The sequence below is a fragment of the Falco cherrug genome, chromosome 15 (assembly GCF_023634085.1).
Source record: "Falco cherrug isolate bFalChe1 chromosome 15, bFalChe1.pri, whole genome shotgun sequence".
Taxonomy (NCBI): Eukaryota; Metazoa; Chordata; class Aves; order Falconiformes; family Falconidae; genus Falco; species Falco cherrug.
Genome location: NC_073711.1, coordinates 2,068,780 through 2,081,937, shown reverse-complemented (window position 1 = coordinate 2,081,937; position 13,158 = coordinate 2,068,780). Strand labels below are relative to the sequence as shown.

General features: G+C 66.5%; 1 protein-coding gene across 6 annotated transcripts; it reads left to right on the top strand.

The window, feature by feature from the left end:
- The first annotated feature begins 3,496 nt into the window (after positions 1–3,496).
- KLF8 (KLF transcription factor 8) lies at positions 3,497–12,274 on the top strand. 6 transcript variants are annotated; one of them, XM_055727562.1, is made up of 6 exons: positions 6,243–6,459; positions 6,905–7,457; positions 8,086–8,212; positions 8,321–8,454; positions 9,282–9,333; positions 9,491–9,623. In XM_055727562.1, the coding sequence occupies exons 1-5, from the start codon at positions 6,403–6,405 to the stop codon at positions 9,323–9,325; spliced, it is 915 nt and encodes a 304-aa protein (XP_055583537.1). In that variant the 5' UTR covers positions 6,243–6,402; the 3' UTR covers positions 9,326–9,333; positions 9,491–9,623. The 6 variants fall into 6 exon arrangements, with proteins under 6 accessions (XP_055583535.1, XP_055583538.1, XP_055583537.1 ...); XM_055727560.1 differs by lacking the exons at positions 6,243–6,459; positions 9,282–9,333 and adding an exon at positions 3,497–3,593 and having other exon boundaries at positions 6,912–7,457; positions 9,491–12,274; XM_055727563.1 differs by lacking the exons at positions 6,243–6,459; positions 9,282–9,333 and adding an exon at positions 5,832–5,986 and having other exon boundaries at positions 9,491–12,274.
- The last annotated feature ends 884 nt before the right edge of the window (positions 12,275–13,158 follow it).

Below are 13,158 nucleotides of genomic sequence, written 5' to 3'. Positions count from 1 at the left end.
CAGACCGCAGGGTCGGTCGCTGCCAGCAGAGGCTGGTGCTGGGCAGGGCCCTCCAGCAAGCAGCCACGCTCCCTGGGCATCGCCCAGCCACAAGGTTTGGTGCATCGGGCTCCAGCACCCTCACCCAAACTTCTGGAAGAGTCTTCCCCCTTACTCTGGCAGCTCTTGGCTATATAAAACAAAGGTCGGTGCCTGCTCCAGACATTGTTCTTACAAACGGGCTGGTGCACGGGTCTGGCCCCAGAAAGCCAAACTGCACAGTCTTGATGAAGCTGCAGAGCTCCAGCCTCGAGGACTCAACTGTGAAACCAGTAGAACCTTCCCGCCGCCTGGCATTAAGGTGCTGAGTAACCTCCCCTGCTTGGCCCTGTTCCTGTGCACAGGCTGCCCTTCTTCTGGGAGCTGCTGTGCGCCCTGGGGGCAGGTCCCCAGCCCGGGGAGGTGGGCTGGTCTGGGGGTGCTGCTGTGCGCTCAGTCGGTGGTCGGCACAGAGCTACGTTGGCCAGGCCCCATCTCCATCAGCCTGGCGGGGGGAGGCGGCTCAGGGACTGGCCTAACTGGGACTCGAGTATCCCCGGGGTGGGCGTTCCTATCCAAGGGCTCTACTCCATTGTGTGATCATCCTCATGATTTTGAAATTATTAGTAAAAATATGTGTATCGGAGCTTGCCATGGCACAACTTGAACTGTCACTGTTTGTTCTGTCACCATCCATCTCCGGCGCTTCCCTGTCCCCGCGGCAAGTGCTTGGGGGCAGCAGCCGAGCTACCCAGCTCCCTCTGCCTCTCCCTGTGCCTGCTGGATGCTCCAGCATCTCCACGCGCATTTCCCTCGTACTAGGGAGCCCCAGACGACACAAGGTCCTGCTGTGGTCTCCAAAAAGCTGGAGAGCGCGGAACGGTCCCCTCTTCTATAACCATGGGGACTTCCCAGCGCCCATCACAACCCTCTGAGTCCGACAGTTCAATATTCCACCTCAGCATCCACCTTTCCGTGCATTGCTCCTGAAGGCTGAGTCGGTGTTTGCGGTTGCTCAAGTGTTTGGTGCATCGAGGACAAAGTGGCCTGGGGTCGGCTGGGCTGGGAGGGGCCGAGACCCCCACGAGGGACATGGTTGATCGAGCAAGCAGCGGGCGCTGGCGCTGTGCCGGAGGGGCTCCGCTCCTGGGGGTACACCATCCCCCTGCCCGGTGACGACGGTTTGCACAAACGGCTCGGTGTGCTCGGTGCTGGCGGGCAGGTGCCGTGTGTGTGGTCAAGGGGCTGGCAGTTAACGGTGGCGGCGGAGGCGCGGCGCTGCGCTGGTCTTGTTCAACACATTTTTATTTGCCTCGGGGTGGTGGGCCAGCAGCCGCATGCCCCCGTTTTGGGGGTCCTTGCATTTATACACACACACACACACCCTGCTCCAAGGGTGGGCAAGGACAGCGCGTGCCACTTGTGTCATCGGGCAGCTGTTCCGCTCCGGAGATGTCAGGGTGCTGGTGGCCCTTGGCACCGGCCGCGTGTCCATCATCCATCGTCACGTCCGTGATCTATCGCCCGTTCGGGCTCGTTCTGCTGCTCCCCCTCAGCCAGCCCCCTGCCCTGCTGCGGGTGGGCTGCGTCCCTCAGCCCCAGCCCCATGGCTGGACCCACCACCCTCGGGGCTTTACCGGGTGGTGGGTGGGAGCACGGGTGGGCCCTTCCCAGGGGGGCTGCCCCCCCCTTTCCCCCCCCAGCCCCCTCGCCCCAGCAGGGCCCTTCCTGGGGGTCTGTCCCCCCTTTCCCACTCCTCTGCCCCAGCAGGGCTGAGCGCTTTTGCTCTTCTCGAGGCAAATAAATGACTTTTTGGCTCCGCCACTCTCCGTGGGTACAGCACAACCCCAAGTTCTTTTGCTGCTTTCGGGGGGTGGAGGGGGCTGCGGGGGGAGGGGTAGCTCGGGGAGTCCATGGGGAATCCTCAGCCCTTCTCCCCTCCAGCACCAGCCTACGGACAGAGCGGTGGCACCGGTGCTGTGGGACCCCCCGGCACTGGTGCTCAGAGTCCCACCCCCCCCAGCTCCCCCAGCCCTGTGTTTTGGGGTTTCGGGGGGGGGGGAGCGGAAGTGACCCCTTTTTCCTCCCCCTTTTTTGGGGTGGTGACTCAGCATGTTGGGGCTTGCAGCGTGTCCTTCAGCCTGGGGATGTCGGGGTAGGGGTCCCTCTGGGCTCCATACCCAAAAAGCTCTTTCAGTCCCCAAAAGTGTCACAGCTCTGGGGTACGGCCAAGGGGGGGCCCATGGAGGCGAGGGGGAGTCCTCAGCTCAGCCAGGTGCCCCCCTCCCGTCTTTCCTGGGGGGGAGAATTGCAGGATGTCACCAGGGGTCCCTGCCCTTGCCCCCCCGGGTGACACAGGGCAGCTTCTCCCCAGGCCGGGTCCCCGCTGGGGTGGCCCTGTCCAGCCCCTTGAGTCACACTGACACGAGTGGGGAGCGGTGGCTGCCCCCAGCGTGTCCTACAGGGGGGCTGCGACCGCTGCCCCCTGCGCGGGTGGGCGGGTTGACTGGGGGGATCACAGCAGGGCAGGGGTGGGACCCACGGGGCACCCCTAGGCTGGGATCCCTGGGCATGGAGGAGGGGGTGGCCCAGTTGAGGGTCTGGGGGCTCTGGTGTGACCTCTTGCAGGCTGGGGGGGGGGGGGGGAGCAGCCCCCATGGGAGGTCTGGCCCTGCCACGTGTTCCCACGGGAGTGACACCCACCCCCCCCCCCCGAAATCCCCACCTGGCAGCTGGGGCTGGGGGCTCCCCAAGACACCCAAGAAGGAGCCAGGGCTGGGGAACCCCCAGACCCCCCTCACGCCTGCCATCCCCCTGAGCCCCTCGGAGAGACGCTACCGGGGTCCTGACTCCCCCGGGACCCAGCCTGCCCCCCAAGCCAGCCCGGTGCCCCCCTAGCTGGGGTGGGGGGCTCCAGGCAGCCCAGACGTTTTGAGGAGAGGGGGGGGGAGCTGTATGTGGGTGTCAGGGCTGTGTGGGCATGACTGCAGGCAGGGTGGCAGGCAGCCCCGCCCCTTCCCCCCCCGTGGGAATCTCCCCCTGGGGCACCCATGGGTGCTCAGCCCCGGGTCTGGGGGTGCTCCATGCCCCTGTGGGGGGGTGCGGGGTGCAGGGGGATGCTCCTGCGTGGGGGCGGATGCACGGCCCCAGCTGGGGAGGGTGTCTCTGCCCCTCCCAACCATCGCTGACATGAGTTGGCCAGGCCTCAGCCCCTCCAGCAACGTGCCGCCCCCGCCCCGATTTGAGGGGGTGGGGGTGTGTCAGGTGGGGGAGCCCCCCTCCCCAAAGCCTGTATCTGTTTCCATGGCAACGGCGGATGCGCGGGGAGCCGCCCATTGGCTGCTGGTGATGTCACCGCAGGGCGGGGCACCCCTTAATTATTTAATTTTTTTGGGGGTGGGGGGTGGGGTGGGGTAGGTGTGCCCCCACCCAAAACTGGGTGGGGGAGGGGAGCTCCGCCCAGCGCGGCCCCGCCCCTCCCCGCCCGTGGGGCCCCACCCGCCCCACCCGGCACCGCCCCGGGGCAGCGGCGTCGGCGGCGGGGATGCACTCGGAGGCGCGGGGGGAACGTGAGTGTCGGGCCCGGCCGGGGGGAACCGGGCTGGGGAGCGCGGCCGGTGCCACCCCCGGGGCTTCTTAAAGGGGCAGCGCCCGCGGGTGGCAGCGGACCTGCGGGGGGGGCATTTGGGTACAGCGGGGCCTGGCGGGGGGTTGGGGGGGGGGGAAGGGAAGGGCGGGGGGGGGGGGCGGGAACCGCCCCTCCCGCCCTTCCCCCCCCCCCCCCCCGCCGGGCTCCGCGTGGCCCCCCCACACCGTGGCCGCTTCCGGGGAGGGCGCCCCCGCGCGCTTCGGAGGTCACGGCGGGGGGGGGTGGGGGGGGTGTGTGTGCGACCGAGGGGCGACGTCGCGGCGCGCCCCGCCCCGCCCTTCCCTCCCTCCCCCCCCTCCCACGCCCTTTGCTCTTAAAGGGCCAGCGCCTCCTCGTTCGGGCGGCCCCCCCTGCCCTGCCCTGCTCGCGTGGGGCTGAGGGCAGCGGTGGGGCCGGCAGGGCCCCCCCGCGCTGGGGGGTGGGGGCCCCGGCGCAGATGGCGTTGGCGGGACTCGGTGCCCTTCCCTCCCCCCGCACCCCACCCCCGCTGCCCGCCCCTGCCTGCGCCGCTGCCCGCGCTATAAAAAGACGGTTTCGAGGTGACCCGGCCGTGTCCCCGCTGCCCCAGCGCCGCCCGCACCGGGGTGCAGCTGCCGCCCCCTGCCTGCACCCAGGACCCTGCCTGTACTCTGCCTGCCCCCAGGCCCCCTGCCTGCCCCCTGCCCACCCCCAGGCCGGGCAGGCGGGAGCAGAGCCGTTCGCATGTTGCCCCCTGCTCTGCCCCAGTGGGTGTGTATGGGGCATGTGGGGTGTGTACGGGGGGGCGGGACACGTGTATGGGGACGCACACACGGCCTTGGCTTTGGGGATCCACCCCGCACCCCCAAACTGTGGGGTGTGGGGGTGCTCCTCGAGGACCCCCCCGGGCTGCCCCATGCCCCTGGGGGACCGTGCCAGGGGGCAGGGCTATATATGATATATATATTTTCTTGGGGGGGTGTCCCCAAAAATCCATTCACCCGGAGGCCCCCCCAGCCGTGGGAAGTGGGGCGGAGCCGCCCCCCGGGGGACGCCCCGCTGGGTCCCTGCCCCCCCTGCCCCCCCCAGCATCCCGGGCGGCTGCCAGAGGGTGGAGCGGGGAGGAAATTCCTCGGGGGGGTGTGACGGCGACGGGGTGTGCCCCCCCACGCCCACGGGTGGGGGACACGGACTGGGGTGGGGGTGGGTGGGCACAGGGACCAGGCAGGGAGGGACGGAAGGCATTTTCTCCCCCTTCCCCCCCCCCCCCCCCCTTCAAAGGTCATCCCATAGTTTGGGGTTGCCCCACATCCCTCAGGTACTTGATGGCAAAAAAGGGGGGGTGTCGCTATTTATTCCCGGGGGGGGTGCACAGCAGCTCCCCGACGTGGGGCTTTGCAGGGGCCGCATGGGGTGTGTGTTCCCTGCCCCCCACCCCCCCGCCTGGGTGGGTTTCGGGTGTGCTGGGGCCGAGAATGGGGGAGTTCAGCTCACTGATGAAATCCTGGGTTGGGCGAGGGGTCCCGGGGGGGGACAGCAAGGCCCCCTGCCCACCTGGCTGCCATATCCCTCACTCCCCAGCCCCGTGGAGCTTTGGGGTGCAAGCCCCCCTGCCCCCCCAAATGGGCTGGGGAGGGTTCCTGGGGAGGCAGGTGGCCCCTTTGTGCCCCGCACCCCAAAAGGGCCTGGTTGTGGGGACCCCCCCGGGCGTGAGGAGGTGGGGTGGGTCTGGGGGGCCTCCAGGGGGTGTGCTGGGGTTGGGGTCCCCTGGCGGGGGCAGTTGCATGGCTGGCTGGGGGGGTACCTGGATGTGGGTGTGTTTGGGGGGGTGTGTGTTTTGGGGATCCTGTTGCTGTGTGAGTGGGTTTGTTGAGGGGTGCCTCTGGGTGAGAGTGGGCGTGTTTGGGGGTGTCTCTGCTTGGGGGGGGTGTTTTGGGGGGTCCTGGTGATGCCTGAGTGTGTGTGTGGGAGTTTGGAGGTCTCTGGCTTGTGGGGGGATATTGTGGGGGGGGTCTTGGTCGGCAGTGGGGGTTGGTGGGGGGCTGGCTAAGTGTGTATGGGGGGCTCCCCAGCTGGATACGTGTGTACCGGGTGAGTGTCTGTGGCTTGGGGGGGTCCCTGGCGGTGGCTGGGCGTGTCGGGGGGTCCCTGGTGTGGGGCTGTGTTGGTTTTGGGGAGGGGTCACTGGCCGGGTTTTAGCGCCCCCCCCCCCCCCCCCCATTTGCGCGTGTGCCTCCGCACGGGTGTGCCGCGCGGGTGTGTGCGCTGGGTGTGCCCCGGGGCGGGGCCGGCCGTGTGCCCGTGCGCGTGTCCGTGGGGCGCGTGGGCCCGTCTCGGGGGAAGGGCAGCGGGCACAGGCAGGTACGTGCCGGGGGTCCCGGGGGGGGGGGGGGGGAGGGGCGAGGGGTGCCCGCGCTGGGGGGATGCCGTGCTGCTGGGGGGAGGGGGGGGGGGTCCCCCGCGCGGCGCCTGCCTGCTGCTTGCCCCACGCGTGCCCGCGTCCCGGGGGTCCCCGGCGAGGGGCTGTGTGGGGGTCCCTGTTGCGGGGGGCAGTTCCGCGCGTGTTGGGGTACCGCGTGTGCGCAGCGCTCCGGGGAAGGGGGGGGGGGGGGGGGGTGTCGCGGGTGGGGCTCTGCCCCGGTGCCTCCCGCGAGGGCCGGGCCCCTTTAAGGAGCTCCACCCCGGGACGAGCCAGGGTGGAGCCCGGGGCCGTTCACACCTCTCGCTCGGCCCGGCCCGGCCCGGCGCGGCGCGGCCGGCGGAGCGCGGCGGGGAGCATGATCCTGCCCGCGGAGGGGATGAGCGCGCCGCACCCGCGGAGGAGCCCCCCGTGGGTGAGTGACCCGTCGCCTCTTCCCACCCCCCCTCCTCACCGCGGGTTACGCGCAGCGCTGCCCCGGCCCCTTTAAGGCGCGGGGGAGGGGAGCGTGGCGGGGCCCGCCGCCGCCCCGCGGGGACCCCGCCTTCCGCGCCCCGCCCACCCCCGCCGCGCCCCGCCCACCCCGCCCCGCCCGCGGGGAAGCGGAGGGCGGGGCCGGGCGGCGGCACAAAGGCGCGCGGGGGGCGGGCGCTGCCCTTCCCGCCTTCGGCCGCCTCCCGCCTGAGGGGCCGGGGGCTGGAGGGACCGGGGCAGCCGCCCGCCCCTGGCCGCCTGCCGCGGCCCCCCCGGTCAGCAGCCGTGCCCCGGGCGCCCGCTGGCCAGGGGAGGGCCGGGCAGGCCCCTCCGCCGCCCCGTGCCTCAGTTTCCTCGTCTCCTCACGGGCCGCGGGTCTCTCACAGGGCCAAGGGAAGGCGACGCCCGCCATGAGCTCGTCAGCGCTGCTGGCTGAGGGCCCCCTCGACCCGCCGGTGCTGCTGGCAGACATCAAGACGGAGCCCCCCGAGGAGCTGCTGGCCAGCGACTGTGGCCAGCCCCAAGCCGAGCCCGTCGATCTTTCCCTCAACAAGTCCAAGGCGACGGCGGCCTCGGCCCCCCCGCCGCCGCCCCCCGTGGCCGTGCAGTCCTCCCCGTTGCTGGTGGCTCCCCCCCTCCCCGCTCCCGCCACCGTCTCCATCTCGCCCTCCGGCCTCAGCTCCACCTCGGCCATCCCGGCTGTCCTCTCACCCGGCTCCATCCTGGCCTCCACGCAGGGCAGCGGTGGGCAGCAGATCCTCCACGTCATCCACACCATCCCCTCCGTCAACCTGCCCAGCAAGATGGGCAACCTCCAGACCATCCCCGTGGTGGTTCAGTCCCTCCCCGTCGTCTACACTACCATGCCCACCGATGGTGTCACTGCCATTACTGTGCCCCTCATCGGGGGGGACGGGAAGAATGCTGGATCTGGTAAGGGTGCGTGGAGGGAGGAACCCTGATGTTTTGGGGGTGGTTTTCCCACCTCATGGAGCGGCACCCCTGAAGGGGACTTGATTTCTCCACCCTGGGGTGTCCCCCCACCCACCGGCTGCCTCCCCACATATGCCACATTCATCAAAGCACTTCCCCCCCCCGGGCCTTCAGCCCCCAGCCTGTGCCCCCCAGAGGACATGGGGAGGGCAGGGAACGCTCTGGGCATGGTGCTGCCTGCCTGCCACCCAACCCGCTGCTGGCAGCCTGCCTGCCCTTCCCACGGGCTGCCAGCGGCTCTGATTTCAGTTCAGCTGCCCCTCCCGGGCCCCTCCAGCCCCTTCCCCAGGACGTTCCCAGCTTCCTACCCTACCCGGGGTGGGGGTCCTGGACCTCCCCTCGTCCAGGCAGGAGCAGGCAACTGAAAGGGCTGCCCCCGATGCCTGTGCCCCAGGACGGGGGGCTTTTCATCTCCCTAACCTGATCTTACTGGGTTTTTGGGGGGCGACAGAATTTGGGGTGCTGCAAGACCCGGGGAGGGTTGCCCTTCTGGTGCAGGGGTGAGGTTTTTTTGAGGGTGTGTGTCTGTTCTCTGCTCACAAGCCTCACCTTCTTCCTCCTTGTTTCTCAATAGCTTTTCTTTCCCGCCCTCCACCAGTGAAAATTGACCCGGGCTCCATGTACCCCATGGACATGAACAGCGACAGTGAGGACAGCGCCTCTGAGAGTGGCCCAGCACCTTTCCAGGACCTCCAGAGAGAGTAAGTCTCCCTGTATGTCCCCCAGCCTTGGCCACCTGTGTCCCCAGGTGCCCCGTGGTGTCCATGGGTGTGGGGACCGTGCCCTCCATCCCTTGCTTCTCCTGGCAGGCCGGCGGCACGGGGGCAGCGAGCTGATTCCCCCGACCTCAAGAAACGGCGTATCCACCAGTGCGACTTCGAGGGCTGCAATAAGGTCTACACCAAAAGCTCCCACCTCAAAGCTCACCGGCGGATACACACGGGTAGGGGCCAGTGCCGTGCGCCCCCCTGCCTGGGAGGGTCAGGATCAGTGCCCCCAGCTCCTGCTGGGCTGGAGGCACGCAGGGATGGGTCTGGAGGGGTGATGGTAGTCTGTCCATGGGCTTGGGGTTGATAATAGTGTGTCCCTGGGCTTGGGGTGGCCCTTTGGGGGTGCCAGCACCCTGTGTCAGGGCTGGGGGCACTTCAGGGGCTCGGGCAGGCTTTATGGGGGTGCTGGCACCCTCTGCCTGAAACTAGGGACTCCCTTTGGGGGCTCAGAGTACTGGCACCCTGTGTCAGGGCTTAGGGGTGCTCTTAGAGGATGCTGGCACCCTATGCCAGGGTTCGGGGTGACCCCCTTAGGGGCCTTTGGGGGCACTTGGGCTCTGTGCTGGTACCCAAGGCCATGCCCTTAGGACCCTCCTGCCCCCCAGCCTCATTATGGGACACTCCCTCGGGTGGCTCTCCCCCTCCTCAGCGCCCCCTCAGTGCCCTGCGGTCCCTCTGCTTGGGAGGAGGGCTCCTGGTGGCCCCATCGTGCGCCTGGGACCCCAGGCTCCGCCGTGGGGTGCCACCGCGGCAGGCCCCGGGGAGGACAGTGGGGTGCTGCCACTACACTCACACCCTGCCCGTGGCAGGGTGTCACAGGGGGTGGGCACCCCTCTGCCACCCATGCATGGGGGTGCTGTAATGAACCTCGCGGGGTGCCCCTTGCTGTCCCGCGAGGGGTGACCTGGCGATGCTGCAGGTGGGGGGTGTGTGCACACCCCGATATACCATCTCGGGTCTGGCTGGTGACGCGGGCGCGGCGCTGTGTTATGCCTTACAGCAACGCTCGTGCACCCGGTGGCGCCAACGGACCGCGCTGGGTGAGCGCCGAGGTGGGTGCGGGCAAGTGCAGGGATGCTGAGGGGGTTGCTTGGCCGTGGCGACCCCGCTGTCACCAAAAAACTGCCTTTTTTTTTCCCTCCCCCTGCCCTGTAAGGCATGTGGCAGTAATTTTTGCAGAGCTGACCCCTCTCTGCTCCCCCTGCGCAGGCGAGAAGCCCTACAAATGCACCTGGGAAGGCTGCACCTGGAAGTTCGCCCGCTCCGACGAGCTGACCCGGCACTTCCGCAAGCACACGGGCATCAAGCCCTTCCGCTGCTCGGACTGCGACCGCAGCTTCTCCCGCTCTGACCACCTGGCCCTTCACCGCCGGCGGCACGTCATGATGTGAAGGGGCTGACGTCCCTGTGGCGCCTGGCTGGGATGGGAAGGACAGCGGTGGAAAATGGGGGGGCAGCATCCCCCTCCACTTCTCAGTGTGCGGTGAAGGGACTGTGGGAGCAGAGAAGCTGAGCTCCGCCTGATGGCAAGTGAACTGTGGCTGCTCCAGGAGCCTCACCGGCACAAGATGTAAAAAGATAGTTTCTGGACTTCTCTCTTGCTCCCATTTCTTCCTTTTCCTGGGCTTTTCCTCCCCACTCGATGTCCAGAGGCTCCTTCTCCATTCCTCACCCAGGATTCACCCAGTAGCTGCCTCCAGACCTGCGTGTTGGCCTCTTCAGCCTCTTGCCTATCTCCACTTCGTGTGATCACTGTCCCTGGCTCCCCTCCCAGCCCTCGTGGCAAAATCCAGGAGCCATGGCAAGGACAGAGGCTGGGGGGGGGGGCTCTGCCATTGCTCCCGTGCAATAGCTGTCGGGCTGTCCTCTCCAGAAAGCCACTGCCTCTCCATCTCCAGCCACTGCGTGTCCCTGTCGCAGCAGGAGAAGGGACCCTGGCACATCACCTCTCTGCATCACTGGGCAAGTGCTGGGCTTTGCAGGAGGGCCAGGAGGAAAAGAAAGAGCAAGAAAGAGCAGAAAAAAACCCAGCAGCAACCCACAAACAAGATGACCACCATCAAAAAAAAAAAAAAAAAAAAAAAAGGGAAACTTTGCGGAACGTGGAACTGTGATTTTATGAAGTTTAAAGAGGGGGTAGGATGGGGTGGGGAGGGCTGGGGCTGCCAGCTCTCGGGTTTTTTGAAGACTATGGGACAGTGGAACCATTTCTAAGTTAAAAAGGCAGACTGTGGCCACATGCTTTTCTTTTTAATTGTAATTATTATTTTGGTGGGGTGCCCCCCACCCAGCCAAAGCCCCCTCCCCATTGCTGTGGGGGCATCCCCACTCTCCTGGGAGGGTGGCAGGATTTGGGCTTGGAGCCTTAGGGCTGTTGGGTGATGGGAGGGCTGTGACACTGACAGCACCACCACCCCCCAACCAGTACCTGTGGGTGGAGGGGAGCTTCCCTTTGGCTTGGGGGATGCTGGGCTGCTTGGAGACGGGCAGACTGGTGCGGGGAGGGCCTGGTGTGGGGGTGGGGGGCAGAGATCTGTGGCCCTTGAAAATTACTCTGGCAGATGCTTGGGAAGTTGCTTTTCCTCTCTGCTTTCCATCTGCTGGCCAAGGTGTTCCATGGGACAGAGCTTGTCCCTGGTCCTGCGGTGGCCCCTGGCCCTCCTGGGTCTGGGCACAGCTGGAGGGAGAGTCCAGCTGGTGGCCAGGCACACTGGTGTCCCTGCTCAATATCTTTATCAGTGATCTGGGTGAGGGGACTGAGGGCCCCCTGCACGTGGTGCCACCTGGCTGGGGGGCAGGGGCTACAGGGGGGCTGGGCTGAGGGGCGATGGCCGAGGCCGGTGGTGTGAGGCTCAGCACCGCTCTGTGCCTGGGCGGACACCAGCCCCAGGCAGCTGGGGGCAGGGGGCTGGGAACTGCCCGGCGGGAAAGGGTCTGGGGGCGCGGCTGGATGTGACCCGCAGGGTGCCCAGGTGGCCAAGGCCAACAGCACCCTGGCTGGTAGCCGAAACAGCGTGGCCAGCAGGAGCAGGGCAGTGACCGTCCCTCGGCGCTGGTGCGGCCGCCCCTCGAGCCCTGGGCTCAGGTTTGGGCCCCACAGGGCAGGGGGGGCACTGGGGGGCTGGAGCACAAGTCCTGTGGGGAGCGGCTGGGGGAGCTGGGGGGGTTCAGCCTAGAGAAAAGGAGGCTCAGGGGGGACCTTCTCGCTCCCTACAGCTGCCTGACAGGGGCGTGTAGCAAGGTGGGGGTCGGTCTCTTCTCCCGAGGAACAAGCTATAGGACAAGAGCAAATGGCCTCAAGTTGCAGCAGGGCAGGTTTCCGTTGGATATTGGGAAAAATGTCTTCACTGACAGGGCTGCCCAGCACCGCGACAGGCTGCCCAGGGAAGTGGCGGTCACCATCCCTGGGGGTGTTTAAAGAACGCATAGACGTGGTGCTTGGGGACAAGGGTTAGTGGTGGGCTTGGCAGTGCTGGGTAACGGCTGGGCTTGATGATCTCAAAGGTCTTTTCCTACCAAAGTGATTCCGTGATTTTTGCAAGATCTGTGTGTGTCCCCCCGTTCTGCCGCACATCCCCTCTCCAAAGCCGTGCTCGCCAGCTAATGCGGCTTCTCCCAGGGCTGTGCCCCCATGTCCTTCCTTCCCCCAGCATGGCCCTGGTCCTCCCGGGAAGCAATGGTGAGAACCCCCACGGGGAGAGGCTGTGATACCCCCTGGGCCTTGGGGGCTGCGCTGTGCCTCCGAGGCTCTGGGGTCAGCACTGCTGGCAGCCCCGTGGGACCCCCGTGGCTGGGGACTCCATCCTGCCCCTCTCCTGTTTTCCAAGCCCCAGGGCAGGGGTGTGTGTGCATTTCTCTTTTCTGTTTTGTTGTTAAGAAAAAAACCCACCCAACCAACAACCCAACATACAATTTTAAACTCTGGAGCTGTGATATTTATACAAAACTTTGACGGTTTTTCTACACAGGAATAATATTGAAAGTAGATGCGTTTCCTCCGTGTGTGTCTTGCTTTGCCACAGTGGTGGGGCAGGGAGAGGGGCTGGGGCCAGGGCAAAGCGTGGACAGTGGGAGCGCTCCTGCCTCTGCTGGGTCAGGAGGAGGGGGGCTGAGCTGGCCAAAGCAGCGTTTTTATCATTTGATTATCTCCCTTTTCCCAGGAACTGAAGAATTTTCAGAGTCACGGAAAAATGTGGCATTTCCTTTTAAACATCTCCAGCAAAATGCGCACCAGCACCTCGGCCTGCCTTTGGCTTCAGCAGCAACCTGTGTGATGGGGGCCTCCCCTTGAGTCACGTCCCTCATCCACCACTGCGGCACCCCCTGTCCGCTCCCCGAACCCCCGAGGTGGAGAAGGGGGATGCAAACCCCTCTGGGGTGGCAGTGAAGAGGGCTGGCAGTCCCCCACCGCACCCTGGGCAGGGAGAGGTGCTAAACCCCCCTGATGTTCCCCCCTCCTGCTGTGATCCGCTGGCTCAGCATCTTGTTTAAAAGGACTTTTTGAAAGGCAGAAATTACTTTTAAAGCAAAAATGACTTTTAAAGCAGCTTGGCTGAATATCCCCTACATTCCTGGGTGCAGGCAGTGGTTTTCCAGGGAGACACGTTGCTCCAGAGCTGCTGCGGAAGTGCTGGGACAGACGTGCTGCTCCATGTGCCGTTGGATGGTGACACGAAGAGGCGTTTTTCTTGGCTGAGAAAAAGCCCAAGGCCACGGTGGGGCACGAGGCTTGGACCTTTGCGAGTCAAACCCTGAGCTCCTTGTGGCCAGCCTGGAGGTGGCCCTGGGAGGTGGCCGCAGGCTGGGCGAGGGGCGATGGGGGATGCAGGTGGCACGGCATGGGCTGTGCCGAGGCGGTTTCCCCAGGGAAAGCACCT